We start from the raw sequence: 24,266 nt of genomic DNA on the forward strand, positions 1-24,266 counted from the left end.
GTATATAATAAATAAAACATTCTCTGAATATATACAGCATCGTTCTGGCTTAAAACATTTTATTCCTTCACGTTAATTCAAATAAAAATGTACACAACATAATATCAAATCCGCCAATAGGTAAAAATTAGGATTAATCTACATACGTGCTTTTTTATTATATTAATAGTTGATCCATTTGCTGTTTTACAGTTAAGATCTACTCGTGCATACATTTAATTATGTTTGTGTTACAATGAGTATTGACTACTTAATGCCGCCACATCAAAATATGTGGGATTATTTTAAAAAATAAATTCAACAATGCAAAGGTAGTGATGCCCTCGCGTACGACTTCAAGAAGTTCGTGGATAAAATACGAAAAATGCATATATTATAATTATATGTATAATAATATTATAACAATATAAACATGACAAATTTAGAAGGCGAGTCCAGCCTCGGAATAGGTGGTGAAGATTTTCTCAATAGAGTTGGCGTATGCTGCTGTTCTTAAGTCTAAGCCGAGGTTGTGCTTCATGGCTGTCTTCATGATGGCCTAAAAGACAAGAAACAGATATGAGTATTTATGAAAATTATTTATAGATGTTCAAGTAGTGTCAAATTTAAATTTCCTAGATTTTAAAAGTAACGGTTGTTTTTGGTTAGATAATAAAATATTTACCCTGGCAGAGCGTTCCATTGTGTAATCGAGACCGGAGTGTACAATATCCTTTTCGGATGCACCAGATATTCTCTTTTGGAAGGCTTCCGACGGTGTAACTGGAATACGTCCACCGACACGTCCGAAGCGCCTCTCCAGAGATTCTTGGACGGATTCTGCAAGCAAAGCACGTTAATAAAAAACATTATTTTATATAAAAATATATAATATATAAAAAGAATACGCACCTAGAAGATGATAATTAGATTCTCTCTCGTATTTGAATGTGAGACGACCGTACGAGACATGGTTCAAGTTCTTGAGCCATTCGAAGAAGGATACAGTCACACCACCGGCATTGATGTAAAGATCAGGAATGACGAGGATGTTGCGTTCGATAAGGATGGCATCCGCAGCTGGGGTAGTCGGTCCGTTAGCAGCTTCGGCGATGATCTTAATAAATATATAATATTAAGTCTATTGATAAAATTTTGATTTAAGGCGTGGTGTTTAATGCAAACCTTAGCTTGGATACGACTAGCGTTTTCTTTGTGGATGACTTGTTCGATAGCGGCAGGGATGAGGATATCACACTTTTCGTACAGCAAGTTTTCGCCTTCGTAACGCTGAGCGCCTGCAAAGCCATTGATGGTTCCGTGTTCGTTGCGGTAATCTTCCAAAGCCTAAAATTAAATATAATGATTAATCATTATTTTTATTCGATAAATTTTGTATTAGGGTGGATACCTTAGGGTCAATTCCGTCAGCGTTAACAATAGATCCGTCGTGTTCAATGACTCCGATGCAAGTGGCACCGGCACGGTGAAGATAACGCATTGTGTGAAGACCTACATTACCGAAACCTTGCACGATGAAAGTCTTGCCGCCCCAGCCTGGGGTCGTGCCTGAAAATCGAAAAATTACCATATGTAACAGCAATCTCACACAAATTAGTGTCAACAAATTAAATTAGCGTTTAACGTAAATCTTTAAACAAACAAAACGGCACATGACCATTGCGCTTATTGAATTAAGACGACAAACAAATTTCGACGTACCGATCATGCTCATGTAGTTAGCTTCGTTAATGAAATTCTCGAGACCGTGAAAAACACCGCGACCAGTCGCCGAAACGCGACCGTGAATACCACCCTGAAGTAAAATTAGATTAGGTTAATTGTAGTTTATATATATATGAAATCATAATGATTCGCCATGTTCACCTGGTTAATTGGTTTGCCCGTTACGCAAGCATGAGCGTTAATATCGTTGTAGCCAATTGTTTTGGCATAGGTATCGGCGATCCAAGACATCTCTCTTTCGCCAGTGCCCATATCGGGAGCTGGCACATCGATACCAGGTCCTGGAAACATAAAAAACATTAATAAAACCATTAATATTGATAAAAAAAATGTTGATTTACCAATGAACCCTTTTTTGACAAGCTCCAGTGTAAAGCGGCGAGTGATCTTTTCCAATTCATGTTCGGAATATTCCTTGGGGTTGATGCGGATTCCGGCTTTGGCTCCGCCGAACGGGACATCCACGCAAGCGCACTTGAAGGTCATAAGCGCTGACAAGGCTTTGACTTCATCGCGACACACGTCCAAAGAGAAACGAATACCTGCAATAAAAATTAATATATAATTTAAAAAAATGATATAAAAACCACTGTCAAGGTGTTTGTTATCTTTACTGTGACTATTTTTAGAATAATTCTTAATGTTCATACAGTTTTATGCATAAGTTGCAACTTTAGAACAAACTGAATGTAAGCATAAAATATGATAATAAACATGATATACATGTGTTTGTATTAGGTTATATTTAAATATCAAACACTGAATGCAATATTTTACTTATATATTATTCACTCATCGAAGTATCAATAACATTGTTTCAAAGTAAATCTGTTCGGCAGTTTCTCAAACTCTACTTAATATAAATTTTAATATTAAATAATATAAAAACTAAAATTAAAAATTATGCAAAACATAATTTACATATAAAAATTAGGCTTAGATGAAATGAAAACAAAAATAGTGCTATAACTGTAAATGTGCGCTTTGTAATGGGTTTTCATCACTGATAACATGCACAATTGGCGTATTGTTGCACTTCATTTCACCAAAACGATAAAGCGGAACAAAAATTTTGCGATAAAAAACCGCCTGCGACCGTCAAACTGCTCGTTGGTGACCTTGTCCAAAATGCCAGTGGAACCTTAATGGCAAAAGTGGCCACCGGGTGAAGGTCGCTAGACCACTTTTTAACCATTCACTGCCGGCACATCCACCATCACTTTCGGTTCCTGATCTGATGTCAGGAACCGGTTCCGATTACGCAAACAATTTGGGAAGGCGCATGTTTTGTGAAGCGCGATGTGACGCAAGCGACACACCCCCCAGAAACGCTTCATTGAGTATTCGATGCGTAAAATATAATTATAGGAATGGCGCAGTGAACAGTTAACTGTTAAATAAAAATATATACATAATCAAATTATCAATTAGTATTTTCGATTATCTACATCGGTAAACCGTAATCATAATGGTTTATGATATACTGATAAACATCCTAATTGTCCAATATAAATTAATCAGATCGCATTGATTAATTGGCAAACTTTATTGTTTTAATAACAAGCTGATAAGATTATTATAAGTAATTATATTTTTTTGCCTGGGTAAACCAAGAAAGCTGCGTTTTCATTAGGAATAAATGGAAATAAATGGCGTTCATGGGACATTCTAGATACTGACCGCAAAAATCGACAATTCTTTCGAAGGTGAGAGGTAAGAATAAAATGCTTCAGATAATTAGAAAAAATATATTATCCATTTCAAAATGTTTCATGCGGTTCTGGAAAATTTAAATGCACGCAAGCAATTGTTTTAGTATTGCTGCCCGCGAAAGATTTTAAATTTTGAAAAATGAGATTCTAATGGGAAAAAAATGTTATATCATATAATAATAATTCTGCGCGAATGACAAAAATATATTTTCGAAGTGTTTCTAAAATGCACATCTATCAATTATATCTATTTATTTTCAAGTCAGTTCAATTTCAACAAGATCTATAAACTATACTATATTTTCGTTAACACAGTCAGTTCGAGAGCTATCCGTTTCATCATTATTCATAATTGAGAAAGAGATGGCGAGTTTGAGTTTACGCTCGATATATGTATCATTACTCAGATTGATTAATAAACATAAAAAAATATACTAATGATAAGTATATCGAACGTGTATTCGTAACGTGCTTTAGAGCCAATAGTGGGGGCGTAAACCAAAACTTGCCATTTCTTTCCAAGTATGAGTAATGATGAAATAGCTCTCGAACTGACTGTGTCAACGCAAATATAGTATAGTTCATTGATATTGATTAAATTTAATTTTTTCTGCTTTAAAAAATTCATCATTTTTTCAAGTAGAAAAATGTTACCGGAACTTCGTTATTCTCGTTTACAATCTTAAGTCCCGCGAGGGCCTAACGAATATCCATCGTGGGCGCCACGTTGCCGACCTTTGATCTCATAAATATAATTCGTAGCTCTCCAACTAAATATAGCACCCGTTCAACTTAAGTTAATAAAAAGTACTTATATAATAGTAAACTCCTGTATATGTTATACACAACTCAAAAAGTTACAACGCATGCTACACAAACTTAGTTATGGAAAGTTCCTAGAAGATAAACAATAATAGTTTCAGTTAACAACTGATGAATACGTAACAAACAATTCTAAAAAATTATCCTAATCTAAAAATATAACTTTAGATACGTCACGTATACCATGTTCAATTATCGCATTTATTTACGCTTTTTTAAGTAAGTATTTTATCACAATTTTGAAACATTATCGTATTTTCAAAATAACATTTATTAGCACACAATCGACGTATTTGAGTAAATAATTTGACATTTTACCCAAGCAATTATCACCAAACGAATCATCTAACAAAATAATACAATAATCGACGGTCACGTACATATGTTACGTAATCCGTCAATTACGTAACATGACGGTGTCAACCGAAATCCTCAATATCTATTGTTTATCGGCTAAGCGATAATACAAATGTCGTACGATCCAGAAGCGCGTGGAAAGATATTTTTTATCTTTTAATGTTGAAGATTGAAGTAACCGTTAAATATTTTTTTTTTAGTTTTTAAGCATATGAAGATAAAACCTCACGTCGAGGTCAAAGGCTCGAAAAACAAGTCGGAAATTCGCGGTGGTTTGCTAATTGGTGACTCGCCTGACAACACAAATTGATTCAAACCAATTTGGGTCTGAAAAAGTGAACCCAGTGTGTGATTAAAAAGCGAGAAGCCAATTTAGTTAATCTATCTATCTGTGTGTATGTATACTCTACTAAGAAGCGAACGACGAATGGTAAACAATAACGTGAAACGTTTGTTTGTTCACAGTTACGTACACGACGCTCGTGATATCTGTTTACGTAAAAAAGACATTGATATAATAGTTTAATTAACAATTAGTTAACGTTTGACATTGACACACGATTCAAGCAATCAAGATTAAGACGTATTGAGCCATCAGTAAAATTGGAAAAGAAGTCAATCATAGTTGTATTAAAGTCGTTTGTCTTATAAGATTTCGTACGATCAAACACTAACCGATTAGAAATAAATGAAATGTTAGTAGTCGAGTAACTTAATCGAAGATTGTTAACACACCGTTACGATAACGTTAACACGAATTGTTCAAATAGTGTTCAAAGTTTAATCGTTATCTATTTTCACGACTCTTATCTATTTTTTAATATTAATTTATACACATATTGTGGGTGTATTATGTCGCATAAACATTACTTTTCAGGTGTTTTTTATAAAAAAATATTACAAATAAAGACATCAGGGGAATATGGATATAAATAATGTTTTATAAATTTACAGAGATGGTTCATTGTCGGTTAGTTTAAACATGTTATCTTCCAAAAAAATATCTTAAAACCTGTATCTGAGCGGCCAAACTGCCATTAGGATTTTAATTAAAGAAATTATGGTAAGCAAATTTTTAGTAGAGAATTTGGGTCAATACGTCACTGAAACAATCACGTGAATAAAATAATTTTGTGGTTAAGTGTGACAACCATTCAGTAGTCGTGAGATTTAGACATTGGTTTCATAATATAAGTTGCTACCTAAAATAAAATGATATTTTTTATGTTAAATTATAGACTAGGGTTAAATATAATCGTTTTTACTAGGACGCGTTTGCGAATACATAGAACAGAGATGGGTCAATCGCGGGCGTAGTAAAAAGTGTGCCACCGTTTCGGTTACACAACATTTGCCATCTGGTGATCGTTGGTTAAAAATACCCCATTGCCATTGTTCGGCACGCGAATCTCGCCGTGCGAGCAAGGTTAGTAGTTCAGATACTATTTTACTCGAAGAGTTCAACGATATTGCAGGGATGCACGCTTTGAGAAACGCAGAACAAGAGCGTTGACACGAAAGAATCGATACCCGCAATATTCATAACTCATATCGAATGTGTCATGTAAAAAAAAGTAGCACTATAAAAATTAAATATTGCAATAATTAGTCTTGTGAAGGACATTATAACGGATATTTTACCAATAAAATATTGTTTTGAATAATATTTCAAGAGTAATTTTTTATTTATAAATTTATATTTTAATTGAGAACCTTAATGTTCAATTCCAACTTCATTACTTATACCATACAAGGTATTAAAATTCTTTACAGTCGGTAAAACGTTAATGAACATAAAAATAATGAAAATTACATTTTTAATTAAATTTTTTTCGCCTGTCCTGAAAAAAATATTTGCTAGAGAAAAAAAAAGAAAAATCCGTCGTAATAGTTGCGATGAAATTAATCGCATGGACTTGAACGCATATAAATGCGGATCAGAAATCTATTATTGTTTGAAAGAACTTTGCAAAAAAAGGTCCTAAACATAAGATACAGTCGGTGCCAAAATTAAAAGCCGAAAGATCTGTGCATATTGCGATTGAATGTGCTTACTTTTAAATCACCGCACGTATATACTTCAACTGAATATATATTGGATAATAACGGAAGTTCTGTTTCCGTTACGAACTATCGCACTGGCCAGACGATTGAGATGAAGGAAAGACTTCCATTAATTTTAAGAATATATAAGCTTAAAAACTTCTATTATACTTCATCCAGAACCACCACTTTGCAATCCGACTAGAGTTCAGCCGAAATCGCACCGAGCAGAGCAACGCTGAGTATCAACCGAAATAGCAGCTGATTTTTACTCTACAGCAGTTACACCTTATACATAGGTTACTGGAATCTAGAAGTAAAAGTAAACGCGCGCACAGTAAGGTATACTTTAAATTATAGTTAAAAAGTGATGAACATTATTTAGCTGTGCAACGCGAAATTTTGGATATTTTAATTTTAAGTGAAATTTTCTGTAATGAAAATGTCGATATCATTCTAACTATAAAATAAACTCTTTTTACTACTATTTATTTAAATAAAATGCATATAATGGTTATATTTTGCAATGTATGTTTTTAATAAAATTATTTACATAAAATAAAACTGTCCGGAATATTTTTTTGTAATCACGAAAATCTTAGGGGGGAGGGGGGTGAGAAGAAGAGTTTTCGATGATACACCTAAAACAAGTGACGGTATTTTAATTTAGCCGCGCAGTGAGAAAAATTTGGATCGTTAATTTAAATAAATAAAATGCACATAATTATATTGATATACCTAAATATGTATATAGTTTTTAAATATTAGGTTAGTTATGTCATTAAAAAAATTTTTATGGCGGGCAGATACATTTTTAATAATATCATATATTTTTTTACTGATCAACAAGTTAAACTAGCGTTAAGTCCAAATATTTTGTACTAAAATTTATATTTTTTTCGTGTAAAATTCCGTTTTCAAATACAAACAGAAGTTTTACTATGACTACTTATTTTCTAAAATTTATAATGATATTTTGTTAAAAATGCCGCTAACTGCCTATATCTAAATGTATTAATAATGAAAGTTATCAAAGCGACACTCCTTTAACAAAAAGCAGTGCATGGAGAATTTATTTTCTAAATCTATTTAATATACACATAAAGCGAGGAATGTTATCCAGATGCCTTTTATCTTCTTTATAGCACATACGCGTCGTTGCATTGTATGCTTTGTGTCCATGAATAATAACCGTGATTCAATTCTCAAAACGATTATACAATGTCTTAAAAAAATGATCCAACCTGTTTACAATGCGTTATATTACGCAAGATGTTTTAGAAGTAAATATATCAGTAATCGTTACGAGAGGACAGCGAAAGAAAAAACCAGGACACTTTTAGAGTAGCTTTCGATAATATCTGGGCAAAACGAGATCGTCTAAATTGGAAAGTGTCCAGAAGTTTGCCTCTTTCGTCACGAGAGCATAGAATGTTTTTGAAATATTGTTCGAATGGGAACCAACATTATTATTCTTTACATTCAAATTTTGCCGATGGCAACACCAAAATATAGGAAATGAGCATACAGAAACATGGCCGATTTAGACGAGGTTATGACATAAAAAAATGTTCCCTAAATACGTGCATTATATAATGGCGAATATTGTACAATTTTCGATTGGAATTCGTCTTAAGCGCAGGTGCCTGGTGACGTAAGCTCCGCGTAGAAACCCGCATAACCTCATTGTTGGCGAATGCCATTTACACTTTTTTCAGGCGCCATCTTTTTTTCTGAGATTCATAATTTTGGGCGGCGGTGCTTTCCGAGTCGCGTCGAAAGGCACGAAAGACTATTTCGGCGTCGATTCAAGGCCATAACAAAAATGTTATTTGCATTGTAAATACGGCGGAGCGAATCGTTAGAAAACGTATTTTGTGCCATTTGCCATGAAAAAATTTACTAGAGAATACTAGAGAAGAATAACAAAAAAGATAAAACGGCTGAAAAAGACTCGCCTCCTTTGGTCGGCGTCCTGTGGCTGGAGTGCTGCGCCCTATACCCCTGGATCATCTCGTAGTCTCCGGAGTCGCGCCTCAGCGGGAACTGGATCTCGATGATGTGATCGCACGGCTGCATCAGCATGAGGATGCCTTTGACTTTCTTCTTCTTGTCTTCGGGGCTCATCTTGCCCTTCATGTCCAGGACGAGCTTATCCTCGACCACCTGACACGCCCTGTGAAAGAAATACTCGACCATGTCGAAGAACTTGGGGTTGGCGCTGGTCGGTATGTCTTTCAGTCTATCGGGAATCTGGTGGTCCGAGTAGGCGCGGTGGGACGCGGCCAGGACAGAGGCGGCCTCTGGGGGCGCGGCCCTCACCAGGGGCACCACGCTGCGCGCCACGCGACACACTTGAAACATCTTCCCGGCTCGATAGTTTCTTTCCCCGTCGGACTATAAACTGACGCCGACGACCGCAGCACCCAAACGAATGCGCGCGACTGCTTCGTTCGCGAAGGTATTCGTAGCCCGAAACGATGGCGCGCGTGCGCGAAAGCTCGCGAGGGTGAGCCGCGACTGCGCATGCGCTACAACGACGACAAGTTGCTGACACGACTAAATGCTCATTTTACTCCAAATCTGGGTTGCCAGTTCTGGTATATTTATTATATTTTATTTATTTATACATTTAGTTATAGTTATACATATATGGTTTAACATTTACCTTTCTTTGGTGTGCACCGATCATACATGTCTCCTCAATACACTTGCATATAAAGAAAATGTCTAAAAAGTTTTATCAGACACCTGCGCATGAAAAAATATAAATATTTTCCATTTTAATATCCCATAAAATTCCTATGATTCTTTCGAGTCGCATCGACGGGTTTACCTACTCTCTTACAATACAGACAATCTGGAGATTCTGGAAGAACTTAGTTTTTCTGTGCCACCTAATTCCCTGCGCTTTCGCCAGGGTCTGCCCGAGAATATGCAGCACTCCGGGCTCCAAAAAAAATCATCTATAATTTTTTTGTCTGTTTAGGGATGTTGGCGGGAGCTAAAGAATGTCATCTCATATATTTTTAAACGAAAAAAAATTCATACGTATAAGCAAATTTAATGTAGATGAATAAAAAAACATAATGCCAAGGTTGTCACATTAGTTTTAGAAAAAAGAATTACAAATTAAATACAGAAAAATATTGTGAAAAATAAAATTGAAAAAACATTATGTAAGTAAAATAAATACAGACATAGTTGTATAAAAACACTTGAAACATAAATTATCAAAAAATAAAACTATAATAAAATATAGGAAATACATTAAATAAATTGTAAAATATAAAATAAGTGCAAATACACGCCAGCGACCAATTTTGATTATTCTCGTTAAGTTATCTCTAATTTATTAATCTATTTTTTTAGCTCCTGCAGCAATTTATTCTCCTTAAACAAAAACCCTGAGGTGGTTTTTAAACAACATTTTCTGTGACAACCTATTTTTAGCTCTCTCAGGATACAATTCCCAAATAACCTTTGCTTTTTTTAGAGCCCGGGGCGCTTAACATTCTCGGGGCGGTCCAATGTAACGGGATCGTAACGTATACGGTACATTTTCCACAACCAGAACGCGTTCCAGTACGATTTGTTAAAAAAAAATTGTAACAATTTTTATGAGCTTAACTGAATAATCATCGACAGCACATTATACAACTCAAGTACAACGTAACAAACAAAACAACAAGGGTAATCGTCTCCCGGTACGTATAAACTGAAATCTCTATCACCATAGCAGAGAAAAGTAGCGTTCCAGTATTTATTTTTTATAATTCCACCGGCGGATGATACAGATTCGGAAGTGAAGTCTAGGTTTAAATGCTATTCACTATAACCAATATCATCAAGACGTCAAGAACGAGAAAGTTATATTATAAATCAAAATCCAGGATTAATTAATAGTAGTTGTACAACAACAACTTTTATTAGATAAATGTTTATTTATAACCGAATTCTTCTTTTTTTTATTTTCCCGTTGAAACCTGACAGGCGTAAGCTAAATGCGTTATAAAGAGGTAAATTAATATCATCTGGGTAAGGAAATCACACATAAACAATACCTACAAGTAAATATTAACCACCATATTGAACGTCTGGGATTCAGTGACATCTTTATAATTAATTTTAAACAATTACAATTTACAATCAATAGATGTCACTTTATAGTTGTTATTGCTACTTACTTGTGTTAGAATTGTTGCAAGTAGTTTCTATTATTATTATTATCATATATAAGCAAAATTATTATTTTTATAATTTTGTAGAGGAAATAAGTGCGAAAAATCTTTTTAATGCGCTCTAGTAAAATTATGATTATTTTCCTGGTTCCTGCATTGCTCACACGTGCATAAACATAAATACCATCTATGTTTTTGTTTGTTTTATGTTATTATAATAGATCTAGAATTTGTGATTATTTTTCGTTAAAGTATGACTAATTATTATTTATATTCAAATTAGATTATTAAGAATACTTTCATTTTAAGAGAAACAAAATCTAATGTTTCGAAAAGATTGTTGTAATCATTGACCAACGTATAGAATTTTTTTTCAAGATTACTACTAATGTATTTTTGCTGAACAGACTATTGCTCATATGGCAATAGGTCACGTGGACAATAAATATATTATGGTCACAAATCGGTCGATTTCAATTTATTTGTATTTTTTTACTGTGTCCTGTTAATATTGAAATTTAATAACTTTCCAAAACTTAACCTTCCTTATACCGTGAGTGAAGTTCCATGCGAGTAATCTTACTGTGATCTGTTGTCATGTGAGCAATAATCACCGAACCGTAGTTTCAAGCTCCTTGTGTATTTTTCTTCAATATTATTATCATTCCTTCTCAACTAAGAATCGTTATAAACTAATAAATTTTATTGTATTTTTTTGGTATAATAAATGTTTTGAAAAAAAAGTAATTTTTTTATATTTAACTGAAAAGATGATCTAATGAAAACATGATTGTATGTTTTGAAAATAACTTTATTAAGGAATGTTGACATTACATTTTGTTTACAATATAATAAGTCAAATCAATAAAATAATACATAAAATTATGAATTAAAGTTATTCTTTAATTTTATTGTCGGCCTTAGCATATTCCTTTTTCAGTTTTTCTTGAATTTTGATTTTGATGCTGGCAATAGTTTCAGATGGCTCTACCTCTAATGTGATTGTTTTTCCAGTCAGTGTCTTCACAAATATCTGCATGCCGCCACGAAGACGGAGTACCAGATGAAGGGTAGATTCTTTCTGAATATTATAATCTGAAAGGGTGCGCCCATCTTCGAGTTGTTTACCGGCAAAAATCAACCTCTGTTGATCTGGCGGGATTCCTTCCTTATCTTGAATTTTAGCCTTGACATTCTCAATAGAATCTGATGGTTCAACTTCCAAGGTGATGGTCTTACCAGTCAATGTCTTCACGAAGATCTGCATACCGCCGCGAAGACGGAGTACCAAGTGAAGTGTAGATTCTTTTTGGATGTTGTAGTCTGAAAGGGTACGCCCATCTTCAAGCTGTTTGCCAGCAAAGATCAACCTCTGCTGATCTGGTGGAATTCCTTCCTTATCTTGAATTTTAGCTTTGACATTTTCAATACTGTCGGAAGCTTCGACTTCCAACGTGATGGTTTTTCCAGTCAATGTCTTCACAAAAATTTGCATACCACCTCGAAGACGAAGTACTAAATGAAGGGTAGATTCTTTCTGAATATTGTAATCTGAAAGGGTGCGCCCATCTTCGAGTTGTTTACCGGCAAAGATCAACCTCTGTTGATCTGGCGGGATTCCTTCCTTATCTTGAATTTTAGCTTTCACATTCTCAATAGAATCCGATGGTTCAACTTCCAAGGTGATGGTCTTACCAGTCAATGTCTTCACGAAGATCTGCATACCGCCGCGAAGACGGAGTACCAAGTGAAGTGTAGATTCTTTTTGGATGTTGTAGTCTGAAAGGGTACGTCCATCTTCGAGCTGTTTGCCAGCAAAGATCAACCTCTGCTGATCTGGTGGAATTCCTTCCTTATCTTGAATTTTAGCTTTGACATTTTCAATACTGTCTGAAGCTTCGACTTCCAACGTGATGGTTTTTCCAGTCAATGTCTTCACAAAAATTTGCATACCACCTCGAAGACGAAGTACTAAATGAAGGGTAGATTCTTTTTGAATATTGTAATCCGAAAGGGTGCGCCCATCTTCGAGTTGTTTACCGGCAAAGATCAACCTCTGTTGATCTGGCGGGATTCCTTCCTTATCTTGAATTTTAGCTTTCACATTCTCAATAGAATCCGATGGTTCAACTTCCAAGGTGATGGTCTTACCAGTCAATGTCTTCACGAAGATCTGCATGCCACCACGAAGACGGAGTACCAAGTGAAGAGTGGATTCTTTTTGAATGTTGTAGTCTGAGAGTGTACGTCCATCTTCCAGCTGTTTGCCGGCAAAAATTAATCTCTGCTGATCTGGTGGAATTCCTTCTTTATCTTGAATTTTGGCTTTGACATTTTCGATACTGTCGGAAGCTTCGACTTCCAACGTGATGGTTTTTCCGGTTAGTGTCTTCACAAAAATCTGCATACCACCTCGAAGACGTAGTACTAAATGAAGGGTGGATTCTTTTTGAATATTGTAATCCGAAAGGGTGCGCCCATCTTCGAGTTGTTTACCAGCAAATATCAACCTCTGCTGATCTGGAGGAATTCCCTCCTTATCTTGAATTTTAGCCTTGACATTTTCGATCGAGTCTGATGGTTCGACCTCCAAAGTGATGGTTTTTCCGGTCAATGTCTTCACGAAGATTTGCATGCCCCCACGAAGACGCAGTACCAAGTGAAGTGTAGATTCTTTCTGAATATTGTAGTCTGAAAGAGTACGCCCATCTTCAAGCTGTTTGCCGGCAAAGATCAACCTCTGTTGATCTGGCGGGATTCCTTCCTTATCTTGAATTTTAGCTTTGACATTCTCAATTGAATCCGATGGTTCAACTTCCAAAGTGATGGTCTTACCAGTCAATGTCTTCACGAAGATCTGCATGCCACCACGAAGACGGAGTACCAAGTGAAGAGTGGATTCTTTTTGAATGTTGTAGTCTGAGAGTGTACGCCCATCTTCAAGTTGTTTACCTGCAAAGATCAACCTCTGTTGATCTGGTGGTATTCCTTCCTTATCTTGAATTTTAGCTTTGACATTTTCAATACTGTCTGAAGCTTCGACTTCCAACGTGATGGTTTTTCCAGTCAATGTCTTCACGAAGATCTGCATGCCACCACGAAGACGGAGTACCAAGTGAAGAGTGGATTCTTTTTGAATGTTGTAGTCTGAGAGTGTACGCCCATCTTCAAGTTGTTTACCTGCAAAGATCAACCTCTGTTGATCTGGCGGGATTCCTTCCTTATCTTGAATTTTAGCCTTGACATTCTCAATAGAATCTGATGGTTCAACTTCCAAGGTGATGGTCTTACCAGTCAATGTCTTCACGAAGATCTGCATACCGCCGCGAAGACGGAGTACCAAGTGAAGTGTAGATTCTTTTTGGATGTTGTAGTCTGAAAGGGTACGTCCATCTTCCAGCTGTTTGCCAGCAAAGATCAACCTCTGCTGATCTGGTGGAATTCCTTCCTTATCTTGAATTTTAGCTTTGACATTTTCAATACTGTCGGAAGCTTCGACTTCCAAAGTGATGGTTTTTCCAGTCAGTGTCTTCACAAAAATCTGCATACCGCCTCGAAGACGAAGTACTAAATGAAGGGTCGATTCTTTCTGAATATTATAATCTGAAAGGGTGCGTCCATCTTCGAGCTGTTTACCAGCAAATATCAACCTCTGCTGATCTGGAGGAATTCCCTCCTTATCTTGAATTTTAGCCTTGACATTTTCGATCGAGTCTGATGGTTCGACCTCCAAAGTGATGGTCTTACCCGTCAATGTCTTCACGAAGATCTGCATGTTGATCTAGAAACAAAAATAGACAATTAATTATATACAAATCGTTAATATTCATTTAACAATGAAAAAAACATTTTATTTTTAAAAGACACTAAAAATCAGGGCTGCGGAGTCGCTGGAAATATTTCCCGCTAAGATAATCTTTAAATATTAAATTTATTTGTAATTATTTAATTCTCATGTAAATAACAACAAAGAAGAAAGAACAAAACATAATTATAACTAGTTTTTGACTACTCACATATTTAATTTAATCAATAATATATTCGAAAATCCTTGATTCAAAGTAAATTGAATCTTAGAACAAGAATTGCTTCTATTACTTTTGTTTACTTCATATTACCGACTTAGAACGCATGACACACGAACAATTAAAAAATTATTGATCGGGGTTGGAAAAGATTAAAAAAAAGGAGTCTGTCGATTTTTTCTCAGACTCCACAGCCCTGTAAAAATAAATAGGCCATTTCGGAAATTTTGGTTCAGGAGGATAAATTGCTGCGGGAGCTAAAATAAAGCTCACCTCAGACGTTTTCACAATAAGACATGCTCTGCACAAAATAAAAAAATAATCATAGAAATTTCACTGACCTAATGTAACCGCATCAGTTAGAAAACTGTTAAATATGTTTGAAAAGAGTGATGGCCGTCACTTAAAACATGTTTGGGAGCCCCTGACAATTTTTTTGAAAATCCTTTGTTCTTACACTAGCCACGCTCGATACAATATGGAAAATTGGGATGGAATAAATAGGCTTCAAACAAAATGAGAAGCTCAGAGGACTTCTTGCGATGTGTGGGAAAATTTTATAAATTTCATTATCATTGAGCGAAAAACAAAATGGCGGACGAAAATGACCGTGTGTTACGTATTTGGCAAAAAAAAACGTTGTAACAATACTATTCTCTCACAGCAACACTTAAATGTAGTAAAACAATAATAATAAAAGCCTGTATTAATACCTGATACGAAGATTCTGCGAGAAAAACTACGGAGAACAACAAGAGGACCAATCAGCTCGACGCGCAAGCGACAATGGTACGCATAGGTTACACAGGTTGACAACTGAATATAATTATTGCCTTCTCCGTCTTGTTCATATAAAAGCCATGAAAAGAGTGAAACAGAACTATTGTTCGCGAATCTTTCTCGAATTAAAGATTCTCAAAATATATTTATGAACACGTATTAAATAATATAAAATATAAATAAAAATATAATTAAAAATCATTATTTTGTTTTTTATGTTTATTCTTTATTGTAATAATTTAAAGTATTATTAACCATATTTTCGTTTAATTTTGTCACAAACTTTATATTTGTAATTATTTTTGAATTAAATTTTTGGTTATTGTGCATTAAAACTAATTTTAATAAAAATGTGATATAACACTAACAACGAGAAAAATAATCAAAACACGTTTATTAAGCTCCAATAATCTTAGATATTATTTTATATTGCCGACACGCCCGTCAACAGATCACAACATAACTATAGCTATATTATTATCTCATGTATATATTCTTTGCTGGCATTGCGTGAATTGGATTTTATGCAATTCATTGTCATTTTTTTGTCAATTGTTATTTTTTTTGTTTGTTTTGTTCTAGAATCTTTGCATACTTTCAAAATTTGAGTTGCACGATAAACCCCATAGATTAGCGGATCGCATCTGACCTGCAAATATTTCACGTCTCGCCAAAAAATCAGATATTTATTCTGAAAAAATATTTGAAATAAGGTAAGAAATACATTTTTTATTACTACATTTCAATATTATCTTGCCTTCACTCTCCCCCTTCTCCAACTTCATTATCATCGCTCTTCTTTGCTCAGTCATACTTTTCCGATATGCGTAAATTTTAAATCGACCGGGACAAATGATTCTTGGACAAGGAGACAAACCTCAAAACCGGGACATGTCCCGGTGGCATCATAAGATTCCCTATCGAGCTCGACGGTTTACCGTTACATTCTAATTAGAATCCACTACTATTTGCCTCTCAGCCATACACCGTGGGGGTGTTACCCTGCGCTTCTAAAGAAATATTCACCATTTTATTTTTAATATATAATAATTCTCTTTTCTTATAATAAATACAAATATTTTATTGCTTTTGGAAACATAGTGAGAACACAAATAGTAGAAACACATTTAATAATGACTATAATAATTATATTTATTTAAAAGATCGTTGAAATTCTGCGCAAAATAAAAAAAATTAGATACATAAGTAGCAAAATTATGGAATGAAGTTAGTGGTATTGTAGGTTAATCAAATTTATTCATTTAACAATCCAGAACTGACGCCGATCCCCTAGAAATAAAAGTGGGAGGGCTGTCGCACGCAACAAAGAAAGAGATAAAGCATGCTATTTCCTGTAACGGTACTTCGTCCAGACGATATGAGAATCTTATGAAGCGTCCCGGTGTACCGGGACGTATGGCAGGCATGATCAATATTAATAGAGAACTCAATCAAGGGACGAGAGTCGGCAAGGACATGACAGCAAAATATAACTTATATTCCTTTAGCTTAATGTCTATTTCAAAACGATTTATTTCTTACCAGTACATTGAGGGCCAACAAGTCCAAAATACCGAAGGAGTTCTTAAGGAAAAGTTAAAAGAACTGTATGGTACTATATTTGTTTTTGCTGATAACATGTGCTTGGCGTCTTATGTTTCAAAAAAATTCACACAGTTCTGTTGCTAAGTACAAAAGTTCTAAATACAGATAGAGAAGGCAGGAAAAATAAACGAACGCCAGTGATTATTTTTTTAAACAGAACACAAGGCGGAGTTGCTCTAGGAGACAAAATGACTCGTGAATATTCTTGCGTACGGCGACAAGGCGGTGGCCATTCAGAATATTTAGGGAGCTCATTGATATCATGGCTTTCAATGCCTATAAGATATGGATCCATTTATTATAGTTATCGTCGATTCGCCACTCAGAATATTTATTCTGAGTGGCGAATCAACGATCAATGCCATCTAAAATATTTCGGTAGATTTAGTATGAAGAACTATAATTGAACGATAGGAGAACGTTTATTTGTATAAGCCGAAAATGTCTGCGATTGAATTATTCGTGAAGACTTTTGCCCTCGAAGATCTTCCTACAACGTCTTCCCCAGTAGTACTCGTAATATTGGTAATAAAATTACGCTTGTATCGTGTTTTATTCGTCACAGAGCTGTGTCAAATGCATAAAGTAATGAAATGCCCGGATTGCTAGGCATTTAGAATTAAATAATTTTTCGCTGTCTAATATTGTAAATCATAGTGATTCATTATAAAAGCAGAAAAGTTTGTAGTAATAAAGCTTTATTATATATTTTTTAACATATTTATAAGACCATTTTTTAATAAATTGTATCAAAGTGACATATGCAGGCAATGGTCAAGTTATCATTTGTTTAGATATTTCCTTAGTCACAAATGTCAAAACCATCAGCTGTTAATGGAGACGTGTGGTACATATTATTACTAAAAATGAGGTCGTTATCGTATTATAATATAAATAATGCAATTTATTTTATATTTCAGGTGTATAATGTGACTTATTTTGAAGTATATCAATAGTCAATTCTGGTATACAGTTGCAGGATTGTACACACAGTTAAATTATCACAAATTAATATCAGGTAGGATTCATAAAATTTACAATAATAATTGTTTATTTATTATAATGTTTATATTTTCCAGATATATTTATGATGATTCTCGAAACATTGCCTCCAGAAATAGTTTTAAAAATTCTATCCTATCTTGATTTTAACGAAGTCATCCGAATGAGGGAGTTATCGTTATACTGGAATGATTTTATTTTAGATCCTTTTTTGTGGCAAACCTTGTCAGTTTTAGTAGACGAAACAAAACAAAATTTTAAAATATTAAAAAATAATATAATAAAATATTCAGATTATATTAGAAGAGTAGTTTTAAAAAATATCAACGGAAGTAAAACGATTCTAACACTGGTCGAAGATTGTCCTAAAATACATAATCTACATATGGTGATGTGCAAAATTGATAAAGATGCAATTCAAGCGGTTGCTAATTTACAAAATTTGACTACATTAGATCTTATAAGTTGTTATAGGTGCGTAGGACGAGAATCAGACACAGATTTCTTGATAGATTTTCATTCGTTGAAGAATTTAAAAGTGCTAAGTCTTTCAGATTTTGGCTTGAACGATAAAAACTTTGATGGACTGTTACAATGCAATAATTTATGTAGCGTCGATATAAAAAAAATAAAATCAATATCTCAGGATAATTTGATTAAGTTTATAAAGAAAAATAAATATAATTTAACAGTTTTGCGTTTGTTCGGTGGTGACGATTTCGGCGACGAAATTATGAATCACATAATCGAATGTTATAAATTGCACTCATTGTTTATTATGAGATCTCACAATATGACAAACACCTCTCTGTACATGTTGAAACAAATGCGTTCTATTTTCACTTTGGTGTTATGGAACAATGATAAATTTACAGAGAGTGCTATGACCGACTTATTTTTCTGTAATGCCTTTGCAAAAAAATTGCAAAATTTAAGCTTTTCTAAAATTAATTGTATTTCAAAGAGTTTGGTTGTTCTCATCGCTAAGAACTGTATGAACCTTCAGTTTGTCGGATTTTATAGATGTCCAAATTTATCCGGTAATCACTTCAAAGATTGTAGCATCTATGATATGTTTCCCAAATCTGAAGTGTTACTTGTTTGCTGATACAGGCTTTTGAGTATCACTCGAGTTGAATAAAAAATACGTGTGCCATACTTCAGTTAAGTCAGGATGTAATTAATAAATCAATTGTATTCCTAATGTTAATGTAAAAAGAAAACATGTAATGTTTTTTTAAATGTTTATAAAACAATAGTATTATATAATTAAATAAATTAATATTAGATAATAAAATATATAATAAACGTAAAGATAGAAATAATATAAAAATCATTTGAAGTATACTAAAATATTAAAAAAATATATTAAAGTTTAAATTTAATGATTTAAGTGCAATTGTAAAAAAATAGTTATAAAATGAATTTATTGAGAATAATCGCATGTTATGATAAAGAAATATTTACATAATTTTTATGTATTAAAAAATCATATAAATACACATACAATTATATATACTAAATTGTTTTACTTTAACTTTAAGTTACGTACAATTTGAAAATGTTATATAATTTCTTGAAAAATATTAGTGTAGTACGTTCTAATTGAAATATTTTACTGTGCTTGAGTCTATCAACGTTTTTTATTTAATGTTATGTATATCTCCAGACAGGAGACGCATATGATATAACATTAAAATTATTGTTTTAAAAAGGTGTTTATTTTTAATATTTAATTTACTTTGAATTAATTGTTCCATAAGCAATTTCCATGAAATTTTGGTATCCATGCCTTAGATTCCAAACTTTTATGGAAAATTATTTAGAAGAAAAATAAATTATTTAGAAGTGGCAAATCTAAACTAGCTAATAATTTTACCGTGGAGTTATATACACATTCACTGTAACATTTATACATCTCATGTAAATAAATAATGATAGTAAGTAAATGTATATATTAATATGTATGGTAAAGTTGAAATCATATAATTTTACTAACAACTATCAGATAAATTATATTTTTACTAGTAACAATATGTATCTACCCATGAAAATGTATTCCGGTATGATTTTACTGAAATGACACATTTAAAAAAATAATTTCAGAGTAGATTTGAGTTTTTTTTTTTTAGATTTTCTTTGAGGGATAATTTCTGGTTTAGGATCAGGGACGTTATTTCAGCTTTTTCCAGGGCAATATTAGTTCTGGAGAAAAAATCAAGGATTACGGTAATATAATATATATTAAATTAATAATTCAATTCGAGAAGTGATGCGTTTTTGTACACTACTAAATACTATTTTATAAATTAATTATCTACTAAGTTTTCTTATTTATTAGCCGATTGACGTTGAGAATGTTAAAGTTTAGAGAGAGAACAACTCTTCTTTGATTTATTTTGATGTGAATTCAAAATTTAATCCGCGAATTATAGCTTAGTGATTAATCTTCGGAAAGTGTATTTTTTTTATTTTAGCGTAGTCTTCTACCGAGGTAGGTACTAACATATCTAAATTTTAAGGAAACGTTTGTTAAAAATTATTGGGAGAATTTGACTATGTAAAAAGGTTAAGAATATTTGACTGATGATAGTTCTATATTTAATGATGATTTATTATATTTTTCGTTGGAGATTTGCAATCTGAAATTATACTAAAGAACGGGCTAGACCAGTGTTTCCCAACCTTCTTTATGCCATGCCCACCGTAGTCTTTTCAAAAGTCATATACCCCACCGGCCTCTTTTTTAATTAAACAGTAGTGTGGAATAGTTGATAATTGCCGATGTGTCCCATCTCTGAAGCGAGATGCCCCACCTCTGAGGCGTACTACCCACCGTGGGAAACACTGGGTTAGACAGATTCATTTATCAGCATGAGATTCTTCTATTTTTGTTTCGGGTGAAGTTATTAGTTTGTTTTTGTGATTTAAGTTTAAATTTCGCGCATTTGCACCTGCAAGACATTGCAGTGGCGGTGCTCCTTAATGAGTTCCCGGCGAAAAATATCCTTTTTTTGATTCGGTTATCACACAATATGGTTTTGTTTTGTCTATCGTCGCATATGTATAGCCCGTTATTTGCGAAAAAATATTTTTAAAGTTAATTGTCTAGCTGAAGACATCTTAATATATTTTATAAAAACAAAATAAAAATGTGTAAAATAACATATTTGATTATATTAATATTTATAAATGGCATTCTAAAAATATTCATTATTGATATAAGTGCATGCAAGTGACGTTTTTGGGCTATGGTCAAATAATCGAGTGTTTGACATTTATTGATCTATCTTGTTAAATGTCAGGTGTCACAATTGGAGAGTAAGGTTGACTTTATTAGAAAAAATATCAACATATTATAATTTTATAATATTGTATTTAACTCAGGTGACAATCTGTGAGTTGCATAACAACGTTACATTGCTCGTAAAGTAAATGTAACCCAATTTAAAATCAGGTAAGCTTTATTAAAATCATAGTCTGCGTTATTATTAAATAAATGCGAATTTTTAATTTTCAGATACATTCACAATGATTCTTGAGATATTGCCGGTCGAAATAGTATTAAAAATTATAAGTTGTCTCAATTTTCAAGAATTTATCAAATTGAGGATGTTGTCGAGGTCATGGAATCAATTTATTTTAGATCCTTTCGTATGGCACTTGCCAGTTGTGCTTAATGGTAACAACAACGATTTTAAAATGTTGGTATTTAACATGTCTAAATATTCAGGTTTGATTAAAAATATTTGGATAAAAAATTCCACCCAATTTTCAACAGTCAGAAGTCTAATCAATGTTTGCCCCAAAATAAAAAAATTAAATTTTGTGAATTGTGACATTGATGTATATACAATTCGTTCCATTTCTAGACTGAAAAATTTGACAACTTTAACGTTGACATTTTGTGATAAAGTAAAGGGGAAATGGCCGTTAGAGAGAGGATTCTTAATAGATTTTCGTCTGTTGAAGAAATTAAAAAAGCTGATACTCAATACGTTCGGTTTGAGCGATCAAAATTTTGATACGCTGCTCGCGTGTGACGACTTGCACATCATCAATATAATACGGATTAAAACATTATCTATGGAAAATGTGATTAAGTTAATTAAAAAGAAAAAGAGTATTTTGACTGAACTGTGCTTGTTCGGCGGTGAGGATTTCGACGACGAGGTCATAGGTTATGTATCCGAATGTCACAAATTGCACACTTTCTGTGTTGCGAATTGTTACAGACTGACAGATGCTAGTTTGGAAATGCTTAAATCGTCTTGTTCCATTAAAGTTTTATTTATGTTCAGAAACGATAACTTTACAGAAGAAGCGATGATTGATATGTTCAACTGTCTGAATTTTGCGAGAAGATTGATAAAAGTATGTTTTTATAGAATTCAATGCATTTCAAACAATGTAATCCTTCACATGGCTGCAAACTGTATCAATCTTAAGGTAATTGCATATACTACTCTTAACGAGTATGGCGACATAAAAAAAGTTCATAAGATGACTACGTTAGGTTGCCGGAATCTGATGTGTGACTGTACAAATTTTGTAGACTTGACTTTTCTGGGCACTTACTAAAAATAAGTACGAAATACAATACAATTGCGAAAACCCAAACATATTTTGAATTCTTTTTACTAAGGCAATTGAACAACGTTCCAAGCTATTTTCTATAGATGTAGAAACGTTTTAGACATTTAAATAATTTGGTTGCATATTTTTTTAAATTATGGCAACAAAATATTTGTTTTAATTATTTAGGAATAAAACAGATTGCTACCGTATTTATTTACAATAAAAAGATAAAAATATATTTTTTATATTGTTATTTTATTATTGATATAAAGAAATCTATGCGAATTGCAAACTTTACGTGCCCCTAAACTCGGGCATAAGGAATTCATATATTTTTACTTTCAAAGTGGCAACCGCATTATATCAAACAATTACCAAACTATATAATTGACTACTACAACTGAGTATTATTATATATAAGAAAAAAAGTGTTTTACAGTATTGTTATTTGTGTTGGACCAAAAAGGGTTATATGTATTATTGTATGAGCTTATGGAGCGGGAACAGTACACTTTGTATTAAATGATATTTTATGTATATGTATGTTGGTTAATCCATAAGTTGCTTAACTATTTTAAATTTGTACATCTTTTATTATTAGATGTTGATCAAATTTATTAGCACTTAATTAACTGGTATTTTTTCCGCCTGCTACGTTATTGCAAACATTTCGCGCATACAAGATAAATTATGATATATTTAGAATTAAAACGAATAAAATAATTTTAACAGATGTACAATACGAGTCAAAACTTTTGACCATTTTTTGTGCATAAAATGTGTTATATTTTAATTTAAAAATTGAATAGCATCTTAAACTTTAGTCATCGGTGGGTTATAACAACTAATAAGGGTAAAATTAAATTTATTATGTATTTGTCACGTAGAAAAAAATTACACTTTAATTTAACTTGTGTGTAAAGTAATTTTTTTTTTACGAAAGCTTAGGTTTTTGCAGATAGATACTACAGAATCCACCGTTAGACATTAGAAGGCAATAAACTAAGATTCTCCCCATTATGGAGATTACCATTAGCGAACATGACGGGTAGGTATAGTCCATCCAAGATGTTAGCGCTCATCATCGTTGTGTTGGAAATAAGGGTGCGTGTACGCATGCATGCACTGATACAGTTTTCCGCGAATTTGTTTACACCGATAGGAGAACGTTATCAATAATAAATCAGCGCTGTTTTAAGGGTCGGGTGACCATACGTTTGAAATTAAATTAAAAATTATAATGTGCTATATTTTTATTATAAATTATTGTAATGTTGTGGTATTTTGTAATCAATAAAACAATTCCTGTAATATTCTATTGGTATTTTAAAAAATATTATATTGAACAGATATTCAACCTGGAGAGTGATACCAAAACTACTCTCATGTTTTTGAGTTAAATATGTATATAAATAAACAAAATAAGTAAGAAAGTG

At 33.1% G+C, this 24,266-nt stretch overlaps 4 protein-coding genes across 4 annotated transcripts; 2 read left to right on the plus strand and 2 right to left on the minus strand.

Moving 5' to 3' along the window:
• Positions 1-24: 24 nt before the first annotated feature.
• Positions 25-9,194, minus strand: Gdh (glutamate dehydrogenase, mitochondrial). Its single transcript, XM_088206116.1, has 9 exons — positions 8,618-9,194; positions 2,067-2,267; positions 1,867-2,006; positions 1,702-1,795; positions 1,391-1,548; positions 1,165-1,326; positions 892-1,096; positions 665-819; positions 25-538 (listed from the first exon to the last, which is right to left on the minus strand). The coding sequence occupies exons 1-9, from the start codon at positions 9,021-9,023 to the stop codon at positions 422-424; spliced, it is 1,638 nt and encodes a 545-aa protein (XP_088062242.1). The 5' UTR covers positions 9,024-9,194; the 3' UTR covers positions 25-421.
• A 2,439-nt stretch (positions 9,195-11,633) lies between these two features.
• LOC148239471 (polyubiquitin-A) lies at positions 11,634-15,653 on the minus strand. Its single transcript, XM_088191665.1, has 2 exons — positions 15,579-15,653; positions 11,634-14,621 (listed from the first exon to the last, which is right to left on the minus strand). The coding sequence occupies exon 2, from the start codon at positions 14,613-14,615 to the stop codon at positions 11,736-11,738; it is 2,880 nt and encodes a 959-aa protein (XP_088047791.1). The 5' UTR covers positions 14,616-14,621; positions 15,579-15,653; the 3' UTR covers positions 11,634-11,735.
• A 2,393-nt stretch (positions 15,654-18,046) lies between these two features.
• On the plus strand, positions 18,047-19,495 carry LOC148239472 (uncharacterized). The gene is made up of 3 exons (XM_088205028.1): positions 18,047-18,097; positions 18,171-18,268; positions 18,330-19,495. The coding sequence occupies exon 3, from the start codon at positions 18,338-18,340 to the stop codon at positions 19,358-19,360; it is 1,023 nt and encodes a 340-aa protein (XP_088061154.1). The 5' UTR covers positions 18,047-18,097; positions 18,171-18,268; positions 18,330-18,337; the 3' UTR covers positions 19,361-19,495.
• Positions 19,496-21,613: 2,118 nt separating this feature from the next.
• On the plus strand, positions 21,614-23,064 carry LOC148239473 (uncharacterized). The gene is made up of 2 exons (XM_088204331.1): positions 21,614-21,709; positions 21,773-23,064. The coding sequence occupies exon 2, from the start codon at positions 21,784-21,786 to the stop codon at positions 22,831-22,833; it is 1,050 nt and encodes a 349-aa protein (XP_088060457.1). The 5' UTR covers positions 21,614-21,709; positions 21,773-21,783; the 3' UTR covers positions 22,834-23,064.
• The last annotated feature ends 1,202 nt before the right edge of the window (positions 23,065-24,266 follow it).

The sequence above is a fragment of the Plectrocnemia conspersa genome, unplaced genomic scaffold (genome assembly GCF_051122295.1).
Source record: "Plectrocnemia conspersa isolate PC_06_02 unplaced genomic scaffold, ASM5112229v1 ptg000001l, whole genome shotgun sequence".
Taxonomy (NCBI): Eukaryota; Metazoa; Arthropoda; class Insecta; order Trichoptera; family Polycentropodidae; genus Plectrocnemia; species Plectrocnemia conspersa.